Source organism: Acinonyx jubatus, chromosome C1, assembly GCF_027475565.1.
Source record: "Acinonyx jubatus isolate Ajub_Pintada_27869175 chromosome C1, VMU_Ajub_asm_v1.0, whole genome shotgun sequence".
Lineage (NCBI taxonomy): Eukaryota > Metazoa > Chordata > Mammalia > Carnivora > Felidae > Acinonyx > Acinonyx jubatus.
Window position 1 is genome coordinate 203,935,627 of NC_069381.1, and position 24,346 is coordinate 203,959,972.

The window sequence follows — 24,346 nt, forward strand, 5'->3', positions numbered from 1 at the left end:
GGTGGACGATGGGAAGCACAGCTCACTGAAGACTGATGCTCAAGAGGGATTCCAACAACAGATCAAAGAACAGACTTTTTTTTTTTTTTTTTTTGGCTGTACTCGAGAGAACAAACATTTTTCCTTTGCTATTAATTATCAGTCCCATATGGAATGCGGTAGTCTTTTCTTAAAGGAACAGTGTTTTTTTTATAGTCTATCACTTTAGTACTTTGACCTTTTAGAAAACACTGACATTGTGAGCAGGAGAAGTTCAATTTTCTGAAATTAAAAAGTAGTGCAAGCATTTTGATTCTGGAATATTTTCTGTTTGTCTGAAACTTTTTGTTATTTATAAAGACAAAGTGTTTGTGGAGTTCTGTATTCCAAAATAACAGCTGAGAAAAAGGAAGGCATTCTATCATGTGACCTGTCAAATACTTTCGTTTCCAGGTTGATTGCAAGCCACACTAGGGCAGTATACCTGTCTAGTCTACTTCATCTAGTATAGGACCTGGCATGCAGCAGGTGTTTAATAAATGCCCAGTCTGATGAATGAAGTTAGAGGCTGGACAGAGAACCTGTTTGACCTTGCTCTCAGCTGTACAGGCTGCTTCAAAAGAATTGAGGGACTCTTTCTCATACATTAATTCAAAAACACTACAACTCTATGAGCATATGGGCAAAATCATCAACATTCATAAAAGATCACAAATGATCAACACTAAATAAAGCTTAAGTAACTTTTAAATTGAGAACTTTCTGACTATCAAACTGGCAAAAAACATTTGTAAGAGCAATGTCGTACAGACTTGATGAACAGATACTTTCAGCTACTCGTGGGATTGTAAAAATTCACACTATTGCTGGGAAGAAGTTTGTAAAAGAAATCTAGAGCATTAAAAAACCTGTTTGAGCCAGCTACTCCATTTTTAGGCATTTGTCTTAAATAGAAGTAACCCAGGGCTAGGGGATTAGCGTCAGAATAATAGTCAAGACACACACACACACACACACACACGCACACATACCTGTGTGTGTGTGTGTGTGTGTGTGTGCATGTGAATGTTTCATACGCTCACCTACGTATATATACACTGTCATACAGGTCAGTGTGTGTTAGCAAAAAATGGAAGCACTACCCATGCTCCAAAATAGAAGAATGGGTAAATTAAACTTGATCATGCACCCAATGGAACAGTACAGAAAATTTTGAACGGTGATAAGCAGGAAAGGATGGTAAATATCTCTAAGAGTTAATAGCCTCCTGTATAATTGGGGAAACACCACTGAAAAGTTCACGTGCAACCTAATTTTGATCATAAGAGGCAGTGTTCTAGTTTTGTGTGCGTCTATCTACACGCATATATATGTAAGTATGTGTGTGTATCATAATTACCTGGGTAAGTCTTGATAAAGTTCATTTTATTAAAATCTTCAGAAACATGAAATTCCTAAAAGTAAACACATGCAATAAGAAAACAGCCATGGTTTTAAAAACAGGAACTTAACTTTCAAAACAAAGGAAAATCCAAACCTAGCTGTGGCCAGAGGTGGGACTCGAGATTAACTCTAGAAGAATACTATGGAACTGCTGCTTTCATCGGGCTTGTCCTCAAGCCACTAAATCTTTTGGGGAGCAGACCAAACACGGAAGATGCTGCGGACCAGCACAGTATTTTTCTGCAGCTCTCCCTCTGCGAGTGAGAGCTTTGTATTCCTCTGCCCTCCGCTGCAGAGGAGGGCTTGTTAATTTTGCAGTCCTGGTTACGCTGAGCGTTCCTCAAGATGACGTCCGTAAAGCAAAATTACAAAGACCCATTATGAACAGAGTTCTCAGCTACACTGAAAATACGGCATTGGGTACCTCGCCGATGTAAGGGGGAAATTACATACATTTCATATAGAACACGTACAAAAAAAAGTGTAGAGGTTGTGGGTGGTTTGCTTTTTTAAAATACCCTGTATCTTCCTAATTTTTTATAGACAGGGCAATACTTTATAAGTAGGAAAAAATAAAAGTATATACTTTTATTTTATGTATAAGTTAATGTATGTTATGTATAAAGTTATGTAAAGTTATGTATAAAGTTATGTAAAAGTTAATGAAAAAATCACCTTCAGCATAAAACGGAGACACAACTCTAAAGAGAAAGCACTATGAATTCTATTGATCGATGCTAAGTGACAAGTTCCTAAGGCTCTAAGTAACATGGACATTGTGAATTGTTGACAAAAAGAAAAAAAAAACTCACAAAGGAATACTGATCCCTTGCTCTCCATCTTGGTATTGGAAAGTACAAAAATGTACCAGTATATACTACCATATGTGTGTGTGTGTGTGTGTTCATATATGTACTATAATATATATTATATATCCTCAGATGTAAGATAATATATATAATATACAGTATATATGCCCAGTATAAATGTACTAGTATATATCACTGTATATATACTCATCTGTATTGGGTGGAAAATCAACAGATCATGTGCTAATGAACAGTAAACCGGATTCACATTGCCCCTTTGCACTGAAGAGTTGTGTGTTTTTTCTGTGCTGTTCTATAATCTACCCCTGAACGGGGAGCCACAAGAAGGGTCCCTGGAGAAATCAATGTGCAACCACTGCCACCACTGGAGAAATTATTTGTGCTTCGTGGCTTCTGGTTACACACGTGCATGCCCATTGCCACGGTATTCCTATAAAATTTTCAGGACAGAAACGAGAACATTTGCATTTACGGCTCCGTGAGGCATTCACCACAGCCCCAGACTGACGGGCAAGGAGCTGAGCAAGCCTGACCCTGCCTGCCGCTGAGTGAACTGCTTGGGCAGGGGGTCTGTCCTTTCCACCGGCTTCTTCCTCCCTGGCTCTTCCACACACTCGAGGCCTCTTATCTTTTCGTTTCAAAACCAAAACAAGCAAAAAACCAACAAAACTGTTTTCAACAATCCTCCGACTTTCTTCGGCCCCTTCTCTGAGATCAGCCCACACTGGCTGCCCTTGGGCCCTCCAGCTGCTCTCTCCTGGTCATTCTTCCACCCACCGCCCTCACGGCACTGCCACCACTACAGAGAAAGGGCTTTCCCTTCCTGGGATGTCCCCAGGGTCATCTTCCAGGCCTGACCTCATCCTCTCTCTGCTGCACCTGACAGTTACTCACCCCCATGTGAATTTCCCTGCCCCTCTGGCTTCCACGGCCACAGCGTCCTCGCTGGCTGTCCTCCAGCTCTGCCCATTCTGCCCCCGTCTCCCCCATGGGCTCCGAGCCCTCTGATTTCCTTCCTGCTATTCCCAGGGAATGTGACCTTGGCCCTCGGCTCTGCTCAATCCACCTGCTATCCCCAGTTGGAGCCGCCCGGCCACTATTAGCAGTTTCCGCTGACACCTATATTCAGAGAACTCCCAATTCCAGACCAAACCCTTGAGGTTCAGGCCCACGGACCCAACTTCAAAACGGACCTCATCAACTTCCCCTCTGTATCAGCATCTTTTCTTAGAGGGCAGCTGACCGCTCACCACCACCATCCTGGCTAAAAACCTGGAAGCCATTTTCACACAGCTCTCTGTTAAGCACCCACATCCCACCAGACATCAAGCCTGCTGCCCAGACAGTTCTTGAAGCCATCACCTCTTCTCCAGCACTACCCCCAGTGTTTCGCAGTCTCATGTCGGGGTCCTGAAGTAGCCTCTTAGCTGGGCCACCTCAGTTTCAGCCTTGTCCCCCCGAACTCCACATACAGGCACGCTAAGCTCACAAAAATAGAAACCTGATGAGTCTATGCTCCCTGGCTTACTGCTCTTCAATGGCTCCCCTTCGTGCAGTGATTGCCTAATGTACTTGACCCTGAGGTTCGCTGTCGAGAGAGGTCACGGAGAGGACATGACCACCAGCTGGCCCGTGAACTGGGGCCCTGGCAATCAGCAGTCAGAGGCCCCTCACCCTTTTCCCTGGTCTCTGGTAAGTGTGTGTCACTTGGCCTCCCCTGTTCCCAGAGGCTGTCCCAAGGACACAGCCTTGATGGCGACGTGCTGTTGGGACCATCTGGACAGTATACGTGACTGAACCCAGTGAAGGCCACTATTTAAAACTTTTAATATTCGGGGGCGGGGGGTGGGGCAGAGACTTCCTCATCTTGCAGCCATTCAAGACAAGCCTTGTACGTAGCCCCCTGGCTTCTTAAACCTGCTCCCCACTGCTCTGGAATGGCTCACCTCTTTCTTCGATCTCTCCCTACCTTCTGCTCATTCTCTCCCCAGGTGAACACAGCCATTCTTACAGCTGAAAAAAAACCACCCTCGATGCTGAGGACTACAGCCGAGGCTCCCAATGGGCTCCAGGCTTGCATATCTGATGCTAACTTCGCATGGGCGGCCACTGCTTATCCCCCTGGTCTCTCGACTGTACGGCTGGGTTCCTCGTTGTCCTCTCTCCCTCCAAATGTCCCCTCCTCACACGCCCCCAAGCCTTTGTCTTCCCAGTAAATGATACCACTGTGTACCCAGTGACTTGAGCCAGAAACCTGGCTATCACCAGCCTCCTCCTCTTCTTCCCCTCGCCACAACCAACCTTTCCCAGACGCACCTCAAATCCACCCACTTCTGTCCACTGTCCCCGTCAGCGTCCTCTCTCCCAGGGTCACAGCTTGACCGTCCAGCTTCCCTTCCTGCTGCCCCCCCAAACTGATCCATTCTCCACCAAGCAGCCACAGGGATCATTTGAGCGCATAAATGATATCCTGTCACTTGCCTGCTGAAAGCCCCATAGAGCTTCCCACAGAGTCTACAACAAAACTTAAAACTTTATCCAGACCCACCAGGCCTGACACGACCCGGCCTCAGACTGCTTCTCCCATCGCCCCCCAGCCCCTCCCTGGTGCTGAGCATATTGTTATCACACCCAAGGATGAAATCGTGGATGTTCTCACTTGCTCCAAGGTGGTGTCAAAAACATCAATCCAGCAAGCTAAACCCAGAGCAAACAGAAGGAAGAAAATAATAAAATTAGAGTTGAAATAAATAAGCGGACAATAGGAAAAACAAAAGAAAAACAAAAAAAAAAAACACTGAAACCAAAACTGGTTCTTTGAAAAGATCAAGGAAATGGACACCCATTCAGCTGGAGCCAGGAAGAAACAGCGAGGACTCCAACCACTAAATCCAGCAACGGAAGGGGGACACGACCGCCAGCCTTGCAGAAGAAACACAAAGGCTCGTGAAGGGCTGCTATGCCCACGTGACAGAATCCCATTCCACCATAAAAGGAATGAGGCGCTAATTCAAACCGCAACACAGATGAACCTTGGAAACATGCTGAGTGAAAGAAGCCAGACACGAAAGGCAACGCATCCTATGTGACTGTTCACATAAAATGTCTAAAACAGGCAAATCTCTGCACTTGGAAAGCAGATTTGTGATTACCAGGAGCGGGGAGAAGGAGGCGTGGGAGTGACTGCTAATGGGTACGGGTTTCTTTGGTGGGGGTGGTGAGAATGTTCTGGAATTAGAGAAGGTTAATGGTTGTATAATCTTGTGAATATACTACAAAACCAGTGAAATACATACTTTAAACTGGTGAAATTTCACGCGAATTATACCTCCATTAAGAAAATACACATACACACACCCACGCAATTAGAATCATAAAAATACCTACAATCTATACTAACTTGAAATTTTGAATATCTAGCCACAGATGGTTGCAGAAGCGCTGCCTTAGACGGTCATATGAGCTGTTGGCTCAGTGACCAGTCACCAACCTTGCCCTCTGTCCCTCTCCACGGTTACACTTCCATACACGTGCACGCGTGTGCACACAGGCCGTCATGCCCACCCCCCGCCTGGCCCCCTTCACGGTTCAAGGATGGGGCTGCTGTAGGCCTCACATTCACCTTAGGAAAGCTGTGCTTTGTGGCTTAGGCTGAACACCGAACTATCAATCATGAAAACATTCTGAGCTCCGTGACTAGTTTAAAAATAAGCACTAATTAAAATTAATCCATTTTTAGGCCTAATACCCATACTGAAGTAAAAAAAAATCTTTGATGCCAAACAATCAGGCATCCATCATTCTTTATTCCAACCGTCCAACAGGCGTGAACGCTGGGGGGGGGGAGGGGGGTCAATGTAACGCATGCACTCTGGAAGCGACCTACCATGACGGCTCCATTATCCTGGCCCACAAATATCCGTCTGCTGTCGTGATGGTAAGCCATAGCAGAGCAAGGAGCTGCCAGAAAGACAAAGACCATATTAAAGGCAGAGCTACGCATTCTAAGTCATTGTTCAAAACACGTTATTTAAAAAGCATACACGATTTAGGTTTAAAAAAGAGGGCAAGAATGTTCTGTAGAAAATAACGATGTAAACGGAAAAGTTAATGGTTATTAACCATTATTGAAGTTCCTATTGAAGTTCTTTCTGCTGCTGCAGTTTAAAATTCCAACTCAGGGGCGCCTGGGTGGCTCAGTCGGTTGAGCAGCCGGCTTCGGCTCAGGTCATGATCTCGCGGTCCGTGAGTTCAAGCCCCGCGTCGGGCTCTGTGCTGACCGCTCAGAGCCTGGAGCCTGTTTCAGATTCTGTGTCTCCCTCTCTCTGCCCCTCCCTTGTTCATGCTCTGTCTCTCTCTGTCTCAAAAATAAATAAACGTTAAAAAAAAATTTTTTTTAATAAAAAAATAAATAAAATTCCAACTCAAAAAAATCTCAATTGTTTTGCATCTTTGAACGGAGCAAGCGGGCATGCGGATTCATCTGGCTGGAATGCCCACCTGGAGGCTACGGAGTCTGCAGACTGGTGCTCGGTGCTCGGAGTGAGAAATCTGTTCCCTAAACTCAGCAGGCCGTCCTGCCCCACCCCCCTTCCCCATCACAGGTAACAGAGTGGCTGGAATCATGGAAAAGGGGTTCCCAGCGCCAGAATTCCGATTCCACAGCATATGTGAGCCAAGTTAGGAAAGCCACTTTGGGATGATGTTTTCTCTTCTGATGGTCAAAAAAAAAAAAAAAGCCGGGGAGGGGGGTCCCTTTGCGATGACACACACAGCCTCAGTTTGGAGTACTGCAGTGGTAAGGTGCACAGTGGTGTTATGTGACTGGGCTAGCACCTGCTTCTTCTCACATCCACAGCCCTTTCCAGGTTCTACCTATCTGTCTTCCTTCTTTCCTTCCTTCCTCCCTTCTCCCTTCCTTCTCATTCCAGAGAATGAGTCACAGAGAGGAGAAACTCCAAATCATCTCCTTCTGCTAAAAATCAGAATTAAAATTATTTGTGAAATGGAACACTTGAAATGTTTGGGTTCGCTGCAGCTTAAAGAATTTCAATTGACCATGCGAGAACCACCATGAGGGAATACGTACCGTGAAACAAACTTGAGCTTACTTTGAGGTAACCCTTCTTACAAAAAAGTAGAAGAAAAAATATCTTACAAATGGCATTACCATTTGAAAATGGTTTAATTTAAGGTTCTCTCTCTAGAAAGGGCTGACATTTTCCACTGAAGGACAAAAGTAAACTCGAACACTGGACTGCACCTGAAGGCAAAGACATAGATAGCTGCATGATGAGATGATGGAAAGAGGCTTTTTCAAGTGCAGAGAACTATCCAGCTGGAAGGCAGGTGTTACTGCAGTGAGCACACAGCAATCACACTTGACTGAAGTCCGTACGCCTCATCCACCACACTGAACTGGGGGACTAGAAAGAATGACCAAGTTTAGGGCCACCTGGGTGGCTCAGTCAGCTGGGCATCCGACTCTTGGTTTCTAATCAGGTCATGATCTTGTGGTTTCGTGAGCAAGAGCCCCACGTCAGGCCCTGTGCTGGCGGCGTGGGGCCAGCTTGGGATTCTCTCTCTCCCTCTCTCTCTCTCTGCCAGTCCCCAACTCATGCTGTGCCTGTCTCTCTCAGACAAATAAAAGTTCTTAAAAAATTAAAAAAAAAAAAAGAACAATCGAGTTTAAGAATTATAGCCCCAAAGGTATATGTACCTTAGTGTAATGTACAGTAAAACCTTGATTTGCGAGCATAATTTATTCTGGAAACGTGCTTGTAATCCAAAGCACTCATATATCAAAGCGAATTTCAAGAACCATCGGCTCAGTTGTGATGTGATGTCTGGCATCACCTACTGCTTGTACCGAAAGATATCGCTTGTTTATCAAGTTAAAATTCATGAGATGTGGCGCCTGGGTGGCTCAGCTGGCTGAGTGTCCGACTTCGGCTCAGGTCATGATCTCAGGGCTCGTGAGTTCGAGCTTCATGTCGGGCTCTGTGCTGACAGCTCAGAGCCTGGAGCCTGTTTCGGATTCTGTGTCTCCCTCTCTCTCTCTCTGCTCCTCCCCTGCTTGCTCTCTCTCGCTCTCTCTCTCTCTCTCTCTCAAAAATAAGTAAACATTAAAAAAAAATTTTAAAAACTCATGAGAAATGTTTGCTCATCTTACAGAACACTCACAGAACAAGGTATCTGCAATCCAAGGTTTCACTGTGCTCTTCAATAGCCATCATAAAATTCTCTTTGGCAAACCAAACACGCGTTGAGGATTTCAGATTCACTGTCGTCATTTTTGCTTACTTCTAGGTTGGAACAAAATCTTAACACTTTAGTTTTAAGCTTCTTTCGATTCTTTTTATGTCCAACCCCCCCATAACAAACTGTCCATAAATATGTAAAATCCTCCCTTGTGTAAAATTTACAATGTGCTGAGTAGTTTTATGAGGCTAGATAGAGAATTCTTACATTTAAAAAAGGAAGAAAAAAGCTTCCCTAACTTATTTGTTTGGCATCTAAAGATGTCCTGGCTTTTTTCTTTTTTAATTTTTTTTCAAGTTTTATTTTTGAGAGAGACACAGAGAGAGAGAGAGAGAGAGAGAGAGAGAGAGAGAGAGAGCAGGGGAGGGGCAGAGAGAGAGGGAGACACAGAATCCGAAACAGGCTCCAGGCTCCAAGCTGTCAGCACAGAGCCAACACAGGGCTCAAACTCACGAACCATGAGATCATGACCTGAGCTGAAGTGGAACGCTTAACCGACTGAGCCACCCAGGCGCCCCTGTCCTGGCTTTTTTCTAGAAGGGAAGATTCTAGTGAGATAAGCAATATTAATTAAATTGGATATTCACACGGTTTTATAAACATGCAAAACACATACCATCTTTAACTCAGTGGCCTTTTAAAAAGGCATCACTGCCATCCAAACTCATATGCTTCCAACTCTAGTTTTGTAAATAAAGGTATTTTTGGTTTTTCCCTTCATTTATGCATTGTTTATGGTTGCTTTCATGCCACAGCGGCAGAGCTGAGCAGCTGCCACAGAGGCTGTGTGGCCTTCAGTGTCTGGATGTTAGCTGGCTGGCCCTTTGCAGGAAAAGTCAGTGCCCACCCTGTGACTGCGGTGGGTGGCGTCGCTCTGGAGCCAGACGGCAGGGACTGGCATCCCAACCACAAGCCACGGGCTTAACCCCTCTGGCATCGGTTCCCTCGCTGACCAAACGGTGAAAAGACCCCGTCCCTTGCAGAGCTGTGTGATTTCATAGAAAGGTCCTACCCAAAAAAATGAGGCACGAGTCACCGGGTAGATGTGGACACTAGAAGGGACCGTTTTCCCCTTGGCTAGAGCAGACTCTGAAAGTCCTTTTTGCTCGGTGAGGTAAAGTGACAGAGCGACTCGAGTGCACAGAGCGGCACGCTAAGGGGCAGCTCCCTTCACTCTGTCAGGCCCCAAGAAAGAGTTTCACCTGGTGGATGGCCGCTCGCATGTCCTCAACCGGACAACCCGCAGACGGTGTTCAGAACCAACTGCCACTTCTCACATTTTGAAACCCGTTTGGGAACAAAAGTCATCGCGAAACAGTCATGTCTCGTCATTCATTCGCCCTGTTTTCTGCCGGTGGTGTTCTCACAGTTTCACCAGGGATGCAGTTCCAGATGGAGCACAACACAGAAGCATCCGGAAGCACCAAGCTGAATGTGTCTGGGTGCAAACATGTGGGCGGCAGCCACCGACAACGGGGAGGCTGGGCCTGTTCTCTCCAGTTGTCACTGGTCTTTCCAGCCACAGCATTCTGAGAGCTACTTTCCAGGGGGGGGGCACTTAAGCCAGGTTAGCAAGGGATGGCAACAGAGAGAGCCCACACCACGGGCCCGAGACCTAAAAGCCAAGAAAGAGTGCACACTTCCACTGCCAGGTTTGGGGAGAGAAATTACAAAGCTGTACTAAATATCTGGGATACACACAAACCGAGGAGTAAGTGAGCAAAATACAGGACAAAGTCTCTATTCCAAGGAGCACGAACGACTCCAAGGTTGAGGACTCGGGGATGTGAAGCTGTGCCCAAAATGTGAAGTGCGGGGTGTGGGGGAGAGGAGGGGACGGGAGGAATAAGAGTGGCAGCATTAACAAGACTGTCCACGAGGATGACAAATGTTCCCCGGCACTGGCAGGACCTCCTCGGGCTGTGGCTACTGCCGGCCGTCAGGGCCATCACTGGGCCACTGCAGGTGAGGAGTTACCCGTCTGAGAGACGCCTCTGCCCTGCTCCAACACCGCCCCCCCCCAAAATTTCCCAAACGGGCTCCATGAGTACATCTGCCAAGCCATCCATCGGTCATCACCGCTGAGAGGGGTCAGGCAAGGTGACGCACGCTCCCTATGTGTGCGGACGCGGGCAACAGTCAGTCCATAGTCCTCAATTATGATTAGCTTTTCGCGGAGACCTCTAAGGTGCTACGTCTCATAAAGTCTTATGGTTCCTTTTGTAATGGTTATCTTTGTCCCGGTATCTTCGCTTTCAGTGACTAACCACCAAGACAGAGGAGGTGCGCAGCCTGCCCAAGCTGTCCCAGGCAGGCAGAAAAAAGGAAACTCCTGACGGACTACTAATTGTTTCTGAGCACGACTGCAGGACCCGAATGCTTGCGCGCACACTCACGCGCGCGCGCACACACACACACACACACACTGCAAGAGACGTACAAAGGAGGAAGCGCAGCCAAGGAAAGAGGCCCTCGGAAGGATGACCCCGACTGATTACTCAGAATCGGTGTCTAACATGCCCCACTGGCTCTGGGCTAACTCTTAAGAAAGCTGTGAACGCAGTCAACAGCGTGTGCAGCGAGTGGCAAGGACTTTACAGCGGTGTTCGGACGTAACACAGCATCAAGCAGGCCCCAAAGCCTTTTTTCTTTTCCTAGGGGGTCCTCTGAATACTGGAACCCTTAACTGAGGAAAATGCCTCATTAAGGAATTAGCAGCCAAGGATGGCTTCTATGTGGCCGTTTGGGACGGCAGGATCCAAGCCCAGCTTGGGCCCGGGTGGCACCCAGGCCTCTGCTGTGAGGCTTCCTTTTCGAGAAAGGATGAAGAGAAGGAGTGGGGGGGGGGGGGGGGGGGAGGGGGTAGGAAGGCAGTGCTGCTGACATCTGCACAAAGGGCTGGAACTTAAGTGTAATTTTAAGTCACTGCATCCCAGGGCGATTTCAAAATCCCAGTGCAAAGGCTTTATCTTCTAGATTGAGTTTTCGAACACATTTAACTCCTGAGAAAGTTCTCTGCGTAGAAAGGGTTGTATTTTGGACCCAATCTCTCAGTAGTACCGGAAATTTGTGAAAAGGCCGGGCCGGAGGCTGGTTATGAAGGCAGGGGGGTGCACAGAGCTCGTTTTTAGTGTCAGGATCAGCTATTGCCAAGTACACGGTCACTAATAATGCAAGTTGGCAAAATAAAAACAGAGGAAAACCTGGGGGTGGCGGGCATGCCCTTCCCCCCCCACCTCTCCTTTCTTTTTTCAGTTTTGCTCAACTCAGCTTCAGTTAAGCCAGCAGACCCAACTTCCTTTGCAAAAGAAAAGAAGTCCTCCCAGCATAGTCTGTTGGGGTATGAGGCAACTAAGAAATTCATTTTGAAATCTAGTAGCACTGTTTAAAAATTTTTTTTAATGTTTATATATTTTGAGAAAGAGAGGGGGGGGAGTGAGAGTGAGGGAGGGGGAGGGGGAGAGGGAGAGGAGGATCCCAAGCAGGCTCTGTGCCATCAGCGTGAGCCTGATGCAGGGCATGAACTGTGAGATCCTGACCTGAGCTGAGATCAAGCGTTAGGTGCTTCACCGACTGAGCCACCCAGGGGCCCCTAGTAGTACCTTTTATTCAGGCATTTTGAAATTTGATTCATCGGGGGCGCCTGGCTGGCTCAATTGGTTGAGTGTCAAACTCCTGCTTTCAGCTCAGGTCATGATCCTAGGGTCATGGATGGAGCTCCGTACTGGGCACGGAGCCCACTTAAGGTGCTCTCCCTCTCTCTTCCCCCTCCCCCCACCCCCCCATTCCCTGGCACGCTCTCTCCCTCTCAAAAATAAAAATTATATTTGAAATTTGAATCATCAAAGCATTAGACACACTTTTCTTGCTCTCAAAAAAATAAGTATTTGAAATATGAATCATCAAAGGCATCAGACACACTTTCCTCAAGTGGAACAGCTCAGCTACTCACAGGCCATTGTGTGGTAAATGCTGGGCCAGTACTGACCGCTGTCTCTTTTCAGCCATACTCGAATGGTCCTGTGGAGAAAAGAACGAAAGAGTACTTTTTAGTAATTTTATCTTCTTTTGTGCTCCAGGGAAATGTAACTATTTATTTTATTTTCAGTAGTATTTCCCAAATGACCTCATAAGGTTAATCAGGTGGACAAACTAGAGAAATACGCCAGGACCCACAAGTACAGCACATAGTACATTATATGTAGTCCATACACTATTCACACACACACACACACACACACACACACACACACACGTGATCTACAGTTACATATATATGACCACATATGGCAAGTTATGTAGTAGCTCAGAGCCAGGATTTCAAGTGAGTTTAATAATACATAAAATCTCATTATATGAGGATACACCAAGAAAACGGGAGAACTATTCACTGCTTTTCTTAGTAAAAAACAAACTGTGCAAATTTGGTTGCTTGCCATCTGGGCCAAATGGGGACAGCAGAAGATACAGACGGAACGACAATGCTTCTGGAGAAGCGGGACAGCTGCGCATGGGAAGCAGAGCCCACAGCAGTGCTCATGTCTGGTAAGTCCCAGCCTTCCTGCCCCCGGGGGGAAATCACCCCACGCCAGGTCTCTGGGCCTCTCCTTTCATCAGAACACACACAGGGAGATGAGGAAATCCTGTACACAGGCAGGAAAATGACAAATGACCAGAATAGCCAAAGACTGGTATTTTGGCTCATGTCAGAAGAACAATAAGGAACACTAAGACCCTTCCTCCTCCACTCACAGAACCTCCTCCAAGCTCCAGGCCTCTTCCTCTTCAGAACCCCTGGGACACTCGTGCCTCCTCCCGCACAGGCACGCTCTGCCTCTGCAGTGAGTCCCAGCCATCCCACTGTCCCTTCCTGTGAGCTCTGTCCCAATCCCTCTCCTATTTCTAACAGCAGCACCGACTCTGGCACGCAGCTGGCGCTCATTAAATGTTTTCACCTTAAACTAAAATACAGAAGGCTAAATGTTGACTCAACAGGTCACCATCTTGTTTGAAGTTCAAGGCAAGTATGACTGGTCTATGAGGATAAAAATCAGAACAGTGTTGCTTCTTGGGGAGGAAGATAGAATGTAAAGGGACACACAGGATGGCAGGGCTCTGGGGAGTCGGTTACATGAGTGCATGAATTTGTCAGGACTTGTCCAGCTGCAATGAAGATCTGTACAGATTCCTGCGTGTGATTAGATCACAATAAAGGAAGACTTAGACGTTGACCTTCACTCATCCAAATAAGTAAGATGACCCAGTACCACAGTGGGCAAATTACTACTTTGTAGAAGAACTGAACACAGGCCTCGGGGTAGGAACAGCCATGTGTACAACATGCCCTGTCTTCCAGCCACTGCCAACTGGTCACAGTGGAACCTCTGCCAGCCTTCTCCACATCCTGCCCCTGATCACAACTGGCTAGACCAGAAATGGGCGTCTGACCCTAGCTGAACCAATCGGCTCCTCCCTTAAGAAATCAGAAACAAGGAGCGAGAAAAACAGATCAGTGTCTCCAGTAGTTGAAATGGCTGTTTCCGGTCATATGTTTTGCGACTTGGATTGCAGAATGTATGAAGTCAACTTATTAAAAGGAGAAACGAGCTGCAGACGGTCCAGGTGAGAGTCCCTCATGCCCAAAGCAGAGCTATTTCCCAAGACTGGGGTTTTGTGAGGCAGACACCCCAGCATCCTTACCAGAAACACCCTCATCAAGCAGCCTAAGTCAGTCTGACTTATTTCTGTTGTTTGCAATCAAGCAAGTACCATATACCGTGTCTGAAGAGACACCAAGAAGAATATCAAACACCGTCTGTTCAGCTGAGCGCCATTAAATGAGGTTCACAAGGCAAGATAACCAGGCAGACTTTCTTTTGAGGTACCTGTATCGTGAAAAGAAGTTCTAAAGCGTCCAAGTTCACATCCAAAATTAAAAGAGAGGGGAGGACAGACTAAAGCATGTAGAAACAGACCTTTAATTTTTACAGTTTGTAATTCCACATCTTAAACCAAAATTTAACACTCTTCAAGGTAACATTTAGACTTCTCTGTTATGGGGTCCTTGGTTGCTGTTCATGATTACCCGACCTTCTTCTTTCCCAAACCTCAGAAGTTAAAAATTTTTCATAATACAGACCTTTGTAGTTTGGAGCCATTTAAATCAAGTTATGAAAAATGGCTAGTGGCATAGAAAGTGTCCACATTATAATGTTAAGTGAAAGCCCTCTACAAAACCAATAACGGCAGTATGATACCAATTTTGTTGGAAGATACCATCTGATCAAACCTCTAGATTCAACTACCAATTTACAGGAAATACAGAGGAACATAAACACCACCCCACGGGTGCATTCAGCAAAACTCAAGACCACAGGCAAGGCTACAGACAATGACCCAGTTCCTTCTACAAATAATTTGCATGGGGAAAAAAACAGAGATAGAGGATCAGACTATAATTAAAGAGGTTTTAAGAGATATATCTAGCAATCCCAATGCATAGACCTATCTGGATCCTCGCTCAAACAAACTGTTAAACACACGTGTATCGTCATGAAACTGAAAATCTCAACACTGACTAGATATTTGACGGTATTAAAATACCATTCATTTCTTTAGGTGTAATAATGGTGTTGCAGATTTTTGCTTATTTGTTTTTTTAAGAAGTAAGCAGTGATTCCAAAATGTGATGCTGGCCCTTGCTCTCTGTTATCGGTACACCCACCACAGTCTGGCTCCGTCAGCTCCTCTCATCACCTGGTGGGTTCTTCCCTCCCACACGGTGGGCCTGCCCCGGGGCAGGTGGACCAGCGGCTGCAACTCCCAAGGAGCCACGCATTCCGTTGCCCGTGCTGAGAGCCCAACAGCAGTTGGTGGTCTCAAATCAGGGGTCCGTGTGACACTTAGTGCCTATGACTTCCCAGCCCAGACCTCTATCCCAACGAGCTGCCGTCCTCAAGGGCCCCAAGTACCCCGAGCTCCAGTTAGGCCCTCAGCCCTCCACCCTCGCCACTCTACCAAGAACTTCCTTCTCCAGATAGTTTATCTGGGCATACCGCAGCACGGGTGCCATCTCAGCATGACACAGCCTGTCACTCGCTACAGAAGGCTTTACGGATACATTTCATTACTTACATTCAACATGAGGGATGAAGCCAAAGGAGCTGTAAGAAGTTAAAGGCCAACTCCTTGAGAAGCCTTAAATCTACCCCAGGGTCCTACTCCAGTTCCAAAGACAGGATAGGAAAAGGCAAGGCACGGGGAGATCAGAGCGTCGCACAGCGCCCCGTCAAGTTCACCGGCCTTCATTCATGCGGATCACAAAGGGGTTAAACCTGCCAGGTTTTTTAAGGGCCTAAAGAAGAACAGAGTACAGACACATTCTAAAACCCTTCAAATCAACTCCAAAAGTTGTGGGTCATGGACACACTGGCATCTCAAAGAAGGAAGGACTCAGTGCCACAGGCTCTTCCTTGGGTCCTCTCGTGAGAAGAGCGATACTCAAAGGCAGAAAAGGCGGCCGGAGAAGGGGAAACCCTAAAGGTTATCTCTTCCAGCCAATCATCTAACCTGGAAAGGTCTAATTTTAAGTCTGCAAAGCTCAGAATGATATTCAAAATAGCCCAAGGTCAAAATGGAACCTACCTAGACACCGGCATTTTGTGAAACGCAGTATCATTTCCCTTGGAGGACAAACGTTAGTACTGTACTTTGGCTTGCACCCAGCTGACACACTGGGAAACTGGCAAGACTTAAATGATCTCATGGGATGTTTCGGTTGAAAATCGATCTTATCCGGGCTGCGAGAAGCCCATCCTTTCTTGGGAATCAAGTTCCAAAATCGGCACTTGACCTTGACAAGGTCTCTTTGTAGTCACACCTTCTCTCTGGAACCCTGCCTCTTCTCTTTTCAAACCAATCTCTTTCCCTTCCTTCCACAACAACGCTAAAATCTCTCACTTCCAAGATGAAATCAAGACAATGCTAGGTTTAACCCCTAACACTCCCGCACTCCCAAGAACCTATGCATTAAACAAAGTTGTATAATTTCTACTAAATAATATAGGAATGTGTTTTGTATGGTGTTTAGAATAGGTCTCATTTGGTTTAAAGAATGACTGCAAAAACAGGCTTAAGTTGGGCTGTTTATTAAAAAAGTCAACAAATGGGGCACGTGGGTGTCTCAGTCGGTTAAGCGTCTGACTTCAGCTCAGGTCACGATCTCACAGCCCTTGGGTTCAAGCCCCGTGTCGGGCTCTGCGCTGACAGCTCAGAACCTGGAGCCTGCTTCGGATTCTGTGTGTCCCTCTCTCTCTGCCCCTCCCCCACTCGTACTCTGCCCCTCTCTGTCTCAAAAGTAAATAAAACATTAAAAAAAAATTTAGGGGTGCCTGGGTGGCTCCGTCGGTTGGGCGTCCGACTTCAGCTCGGGTCATGATCTCACAGTCTGTGAGTTCGAGCCCCGCATCGGGCTCTGTGCAGACAGCTCAGAGCCTGGAGCCTGCTTCAGATTCTCTGTCTCCCTCTCTCTCCGCCCTTCCCCTGCTCATGCTCTGTCTCTCTCTGTCTCAAAAATAAATAAAAATATTAAAAAAAATTTTTTTAATTAAAAAAAAGTCAACAAATTCCACAGGCCGAGAACATTTACTATTAAATAAATTGGAGATAAAATCTATTCAATAAGTTCTAAGCAACACAATACAGTTTGTGACATTTATAGGAGAAAACTATTAAAAACTCCAGGATGTTATTAAGAGACCATATAATCACAGAGTATCAAGATCAGATGGTTTTATTTCTACAAAACCACAATATTGCCTGCCTAGACGAATGTCTAAGCTGCTTTCTCTACTGAGTTAAGATACAACAGCTTAACTTTTCCTTTAATATTTTGACAAGTTTACACCCACGCACCTCAACTCATTTTCTGTTTTGCTTGCTGCTTATTCTAGCCATTTTTCTAGAGGATGGATTTTCTTTGAGATTCCAAGACCATGTCAATCTGAAAAAAAAAAAAGTCTTTCCTTACAACCGAAATCTTAGAAACTGGTTGATCTTTGCGAGGCTCTATTTTTAAGCTATTTTAAAACAATAGCTTGACAGTTTTCCGAAAGGTACTTAGAAAGGAAATGTGTCATTTCTTTCAGGGTCTGCATACAATTTTTTTCAGACTTCTCCCCACTAAGATTACCTACATCTACCTCCTCCGGCCTCCTAGTTAGAGAAGTCAGGACTTACAGCTGCGGCATTTTCCGCACGTAGATGAGAAAAGGTATTTCTATGTGAGACGGTAACGTTACATACGCATCGCCACGCTGCCTGCACGCCGCTACCCACGCCTTATTTGTCCGCCGGTCTTCAGCAAGGTGGAAGGTCCGCTTATTTTCTAGACAAACGAAAGGCCAATGCTGGCCTGTACTTTCTTGTTTTAAAGGTTTCGAACTGAAATGTGTTTAAAAACGCGGGGGTGAGCAAACGGACACCTGAAAACAATAATAAAACGTCATTGCTAGGGTTCTCATGATTTTGTGTCAGCACCGCAAATCAGAACCAGCTCTTTGGCAAGAATTTGTCCCATATGGTAAGCAAAAACATTTCCCTCCTAATAACACTGCTGGTTCTGCTACCAACAGTCATGACAACAACAAAGTGATTGAGACACTCCATGCTTGGCAACTGATTCTGAAGACATTAGTTCATAGGAAAAAAAGAACTACGCATTAAAAAAAAAAGTTACTCTGAGCACTATTCAAAGGAGTAAAAACTGGGGGGAATGTTAAATAACGAAATGGGCTCCAGGCATATTAATTCAACGGCTTACGTAGTCATTACAAATAGTTATGAAAACCACGGGTTCGTGATAAGCTACTTGAGTTAACAGGCTGGTGTAGCCGTTAAAAATAGTTGCCAAGACCATGAATCCATGAGAAAAGGTTTATGAAATGTTAGTTTTTTTTTTTAAAGCATAACGTAAAATGACAGAGCTAACTTCCGTAACCGGGCTGAGCAGGACCAGTAGGAGAGGAGAAGGAACGCACCCATGAGACAGCCGAGACCTATGGCTCCTTGTTGGGTGGGAGGTGGTCCTGGAGCCCTGCCATCCAGAGAACTGCGGGGTCCCCCACCTCCGCTCAATAAGCAGAAGAACAAGCCAACAACCAAACAAGGAGGAGGTATCTTGTGTGACGTCAAGACAGCCATCTAAATGTGAAGACTGCTCACTCCGCAGGAATGTGTCTGTCAAATCATTCCCAACAAGCGCAAACCAGGCTGAGGGGTAAAACAGGCCTCAGATTAGAAGCTCCAGTGCCAAGGGCGGGCACTAGAATCAGAGCAATCTCCAGCAGGGTGCAGATCCTAAGAGGCTCTGGTCATCCCTCACGGGAGGTTCTCCCTCGGAGATTGGCACTGTCCTCAACAGGAAGTCATGCCACGGGTGAGGCCCTGAAGTCTGGAGCCTGTCATGCCCCCACCGGGTCTGGTCAAGGAACTGATGCATCCAGGAGGCCAGTGCAGAGGGCCAAGGACGCCCAGAGCTCATAAGGAGACTCGGACCTGGACACAAGGGTTAGAGACACTGGGTGAACAGAGAATGTCACACCCCGGGAGCGGTGAACAGGGGGCACAGCCCCACAAAGGAATCAGATGCAGAAAGGCAGAGAAGAGAAGACACCCAAAGGCCCAGGGGCACCGGGCCTGAAAGAGACAGGGCAATAAAAAACCATGCCTCCTGATCAACATGTGGCCCTGCCTGACCTCTTCTAAGTTCACAGTAGTGAACTATAGCGGCAGACAAAGCTGCTTCCTGTATTCCAGACACACATTCGGATTCGAGAAAGACGACGTCAGTCGAGAACGTGATGCCACATCCTCATGGCAAAGATGATAGCCAGGACCTCCATTTTATACTTAGGGAGATGGAAGGAAGGAGAGTCCAGGCCCTAAAATCAAACAAACCAACGTCAATTTCTTTGGCCGTTTTGTCCAATTCCATCGCTCTTATGTCAGAGGATGATGAAAATTCGCATTTCAAAACATTACAAAAGTAAATAATTCAAAGCCAAGAGGCTTTGTGTGATAAATAACAAGTGAAACAAGTAAAAAAAAAAAAAAAGGGCTTTTCAGAAAATTCCACATTTTGTCCTCCAAAGCAGTAAGTAACCCCTAAACAATAAGGAAACATGAAGCGTTACTTTTTTTCCTCCAAACAAACCCAGACTGTGGAAAAGCCTACATCTAATTTCAAAGCTCTCATTTAGTTCAAAGAAACACTGACTTCTGTGCTAAACAGGAGCAGTATTCTTACAAAGTCTCTCTCGATTAAGACATATTCTGTGTATTTTATTATATACTGTATTTTTACAGTAGAATAAGCTAGAAAGAAAAAATGTTAAGAAAATCAGAAGGAAAATAATTTATAGTTTATACCATAAACTATATGTACCAGAAACATATAAAATAGTTTATAATTTATACCATACTATAGAAAATCCACATATAAGTGGCCCTGCACAGTTCAAAGTCATGTTGTTCTGTTCATGGAAGGGTCAACTGTACTTGCTGTTTTAAGCCACTGAATTTTAAAGTGGTTTGTTTCATAGCAATAACCAAATGATACAATTCTACCTGTTCCACAAATAGGATACTTTTAAGAATACTTAGGATTCTGACCTTAAAAATTAAAAAAAAAAAAAAAAAAAAAAAAGCATTTGGCATTTACTGAGTACCAAGGATTTAAATGTACTGAATAAACAAATAAGTCCACTTCAACTTTTAATTGAAATACAGGATCTTCACTTTACACAGATGTTAATTTGAATCCCAAGAAACTAAAGAAGTTACTGTAAAAGCTAAATGAAGTTATTTTTCTTAATTAAATATCAGTCAATATTGTTCATCCTATTAAGGATCATAATTCCGCATGTTCTTTTACCTTACTATAGCAGATACATGAAACGCAGACTAAAAACCACAAGTCTGGTTAAGAATGAAGTACTTATTCCAGGAAGACTTAGTCTGTGATCTTCTCCAAGATATGCCTGCCTGATGATCAGAATGGGTAAAGAGGCTCCTTTTATCACTTCTGGTCCCTCGGATTCCCTCAAAGAGTGATGATAAAAAGCAAGCTAAACATATAGTTTAGGAAATCACCAAGTCGATAAAGCCTCCTCTGCTTAAGCTGAACTAGAGGAGGAAGGCAGACAGAGTCAAAGCATGGTTTTCCTTGTGAAGAGCACGTATCTCAAACCAGAAGGCATCTTGTGGGAGTGGTGATTAATTTCATTTTTTAACCTGAAACTCCATGAGAACACACATCTGGATCCAATAGATTTTATTTTCCAGTACGGTTACCTTGAAAATCATGCCTACGCTTTTGATAAATAGATTCAAAGAGCACACGAGGGCTTTGGCAAAATCACAAGGCCAAATTCTGTCTCGCTTGACACAGCAGCATTTATAAAACGAGATCTTTTTTGAAAACGCTCAAAAAACACCCTAATCATCCCCAAACAGCTAAATGAAAGCGATTCAACCATCTTTATAGTATAAACTGATATACCAGCATTATTCAATTAACCAATTAAACACAAAATACAAATGATAGCATATGTTACAAATTAAGCGCAAGGCCTGATTCTTGTAAACTCTTACAATAGTAAGTTTGAGGAAATCTGATTTTCCGGTCACTCTTAAGGCTGCCGATACTATTTCATATCTTGATAAACCACCAAGCATCTCTGTTACCATCAGCAAAGGATATTTTTTCCTACTCTGACTACCTTCAGGGGCTACAGACATAATGGGTAATTCTGGTAGCCTCCATGCTTTCTATAACATTAGGATGTTAGCCTGCAAGAGAAAGAAAAGGATGTGGTCATCAATGCAATCTGCTTTTATCAAATAAAGAGCAGTTTCCTTTCAGCCAAGTCTCTTGAACTCTGCCCTCTTCATTCCTGCCACAGAAAGAAGCTTTTCTCCTTTGGTAACAAAAGGGGAAAACACTAGATTTTTATTGAATTGACCATCTAAATGGAAAGGCAGGGAAATCAGCCTCTTTTCACTGAGGATAATTAGATTGGCTGCGAAAAATTTAAATTTCCATCTCCTTTTCCAGGGAAGGAATTCAACTGCCCACGATGATGACTCCTGATTTTGTCACAGGCAGATCTCTATCCCAAGAGGGAGGCCCCTTGTGTGGCATCTCCCCCGGCTCCTGAGGGAAGGACGCTTCTCCAGAAGCCAGATGGCTGCTTTTCTACCTGCAGGTATTTTCTTTTTCACTTGAGGAACCATTCCTGCTGTTACCTGTTCACTATTAGCATCGAGATGATTTCTTGTGACCTCTGTGCTATCAAGAAGACTAAAAGCCATCAGAACCTCTAGGAACAGGAGCAATCCAGGCAGGATGCAGTCAATTTAGGGGCTGTGCAAAGCTTTCTTAACTTCAAAAAAAAAAAAAAAAAAAAGTTCAAACTCTATCCCCAGCCTAGTCTTGAAACACAAGATTAAACTCACCCCAGAGAAGCACAGTTTGAGGAACTAGGAAGAGTAGCCTGGTTTCCAATTCTGTTCCATGCTTTATTCCTACCAGGTCTGTTTAGTGATTCACTCATACTAACATCTGAGAGACCACGGCATGCCTGCTTTCCTTCTGTGAGTCTAGAATTTTGTCAAGTGCTACGGCCAGCCCCCAATAAAGCAGTGGGTCCTGAGTCTCTAATGAGCTTCCTGGTAGACAATATTTTACAGATGTGGGTATAACACAGGAGTACTTCCTGTGTGACTCCACAGGGCAAGGACTCATGGAAGGTGACTCTGATTTCCTCTGGACTTCAACCATTCCTTTCCTTTCACCGATTCCGTTTTGTGTCCTTTGTAATAAATCATGGCCATGAGGACAACCATCTCCTAGTGAATCATCGAACCGAGGGGGTGATCTTGGGGCCCCCAAACACAGCAGGGCAAAGATTTTATGAGGAAAAACTAATGACTGACATGACTTGTAAATGACCAAATATGGAAATGATGAGAAGGCACAACTCAAAGACTGTTACAAGAACTTAGGTTTGTAAGTCACTCCGAAAATGGTATTGCTTTATTTATACAGGAAAAACTATTTTATTCACACACACACACACACACACACACACACACACACAGTAAGCAGATATCTTTAGCTTTTGATGAGATTAAAGTAATTAAATGGGAAATAACAGCCAACATATATATGGTGCTTTCTCTGTGCTGGGCACTGTTCAGAGTACTTTGCATACTAATTCATCTAAATCTCACAAAACCGTGAGGTAGATACTATTCCCATTTTGCAGATGAGAAAACTATGGCACAGAAAGAATAAGTGACCTGCACAAGGTCACACGGCTGGGATTCAAACTCTGGCATTCTGGATCCAGAATCTGTTCTTAACTATGCTATAAAAAGAAAATGAACATCACAAAGAAGGGCCACTCTAACGAGAGAGGAATAAATGCTTCTTCCCTTCTCACTTCTTGCTTTTATTTTCTAACAGAAATCAAAGAGTCTACTTTTAGGCACTGCATGACAACAAAAACACAGCAGTTAACGCCCTGGTTATCTGTACAGGCTAACAACTTCCGGCTATGCCAGGTTTTCTCCTAAGCATAACACTTAAAAATCAAGTGGTTTATTCGAAATTGTTTCTGCATGAACAGTTAGTAAAGATACACCCTTTCCCTCAAACCATCTTTTCAGTCTTAGAAATGCCTAAAAGGAAGTACACATATTAAACAGCTGGCATAACAATAACAAGAAAAGAAGATGCCACCAAAAATATGCTACGAGTTGGTTTTCTGTCATTGTTATCGTTTACCAGCCTAAGTGCAACATCCTAAAATATTTCACAACATGGGAGCTCTGCCTTTGTTTGCCTTAGGCCAAGCAAAATTTCTTCTCCAGGAAATCAATCGCCTGGCCCCCAGGCCCCTGATGCAACAATAGCATAAGCACGCTCATCCTCAAACTGTTTCCCAAAATTGAAGACCACAGCCCTAACTTATTTCTAAGGTTTTATCACAAAGGTTTTTTTCTTTTTTTTAATTCTATCCTCCAACTGACTCTGAATTTTTGATGCAGTCCACAGCAAAACAGTTCAAAAGGCCAGTGGGTCCGGGGAATGGCTTTTCGCCGTCTCACCACGTTGCAGTTGTATTCCGAAAGCAGTCTCATTTTCTGTTTCCACTCTCAGGAAAATGACTGCTGTAGCTCAAGCCCTTCAACTTATCGCTCAGGTTATTGCTTTTATTTTTACAGTTTCCCCGACTAGAGAGACAATCATACTTTATTCACGGAGGAATTTTTCTTTGTAAAGTCCACGCATGTATCATTCTCCTGTTTTGCATGCTCAAAAACTGCCCGTTCCAAAGTGTTCCAAAGTGCAGGCAACTGGAAACTGAAGAGTTTAGGGTAATTACCACTGTAACAAAATCTACATGAATGCATACAAAAGAGCAGGGCCGTTTTCTGTTAACCCTTTGCGGCCCAGTAACCCCGAATGTTTCTGCCAAAACCATGACCGGTGGGTGACCCCAGCATGATGGAATTAAGCTCGGTATCCCACACCGGTTTAATACTCTGAGCGGACTGTTCGCATTAGCTTTGTCATATACACAGTTTGGTTTTAATGGGAAATAAACTCGTGCATGTAACAAATGACTCCAGGCAAATATATCCCAGAAACTGACGTTAAAAGAGGACAGACAAGGTATAAACAGTGTTCCCTCCCAGTGGGCCTACACAAGCAAGTACCGTGATCCGGAACTTGCAGAACCGGGGTTCTCAAAGTGGGGTTCCTGGGC

At 44.9% G+C, this 24,346-nt stretch overlaps 1 protein-coding gene across 4 annotated transcripts in view; it reads right to left on the reverse strand.

The window, feature by feature from the left end:
• The window catches only part of WDFY1 (WD repeat and FYVE domain containing 1), a 45,452-nt gene that overhangs the window by 17,140 nt on the left and 3,966 nt on the right, over positions 1-24,346 (reverse strand). Inside the window, exons 2-5 of one of the 4 annotated variants that reach the window (XM_027049365.2) lie at positions 17,427-17,514; positions 12,466-12,533; positions 6,139-6,212; positions 1,379-1,433 (exon numbers count right to left, since the gene is read on the reverse strand). In XM_027049365.2, the coding sequence (XP_026905166.1) occupies positions 1,379-1,433; positions 6,139-6,212; positions 12,466-12,472 (136 nt within the window). In that variant the 5' untranslated portion in view covers positions 12,473-12,533; positions 17,427-17,514. Of the gene's footprint in view, positions 1-1,378; positions 1,434-6,138; positions 6,213-12,465; positions 12,534-15,237; positions 17,064-17,426; positions 17,515-24,346 lie in introns of those variants that run through there. The other 3 variants (XM_053215861.1, XM_053215862.1, XM_027049356.2) reach the window with 3 other exon arrangements.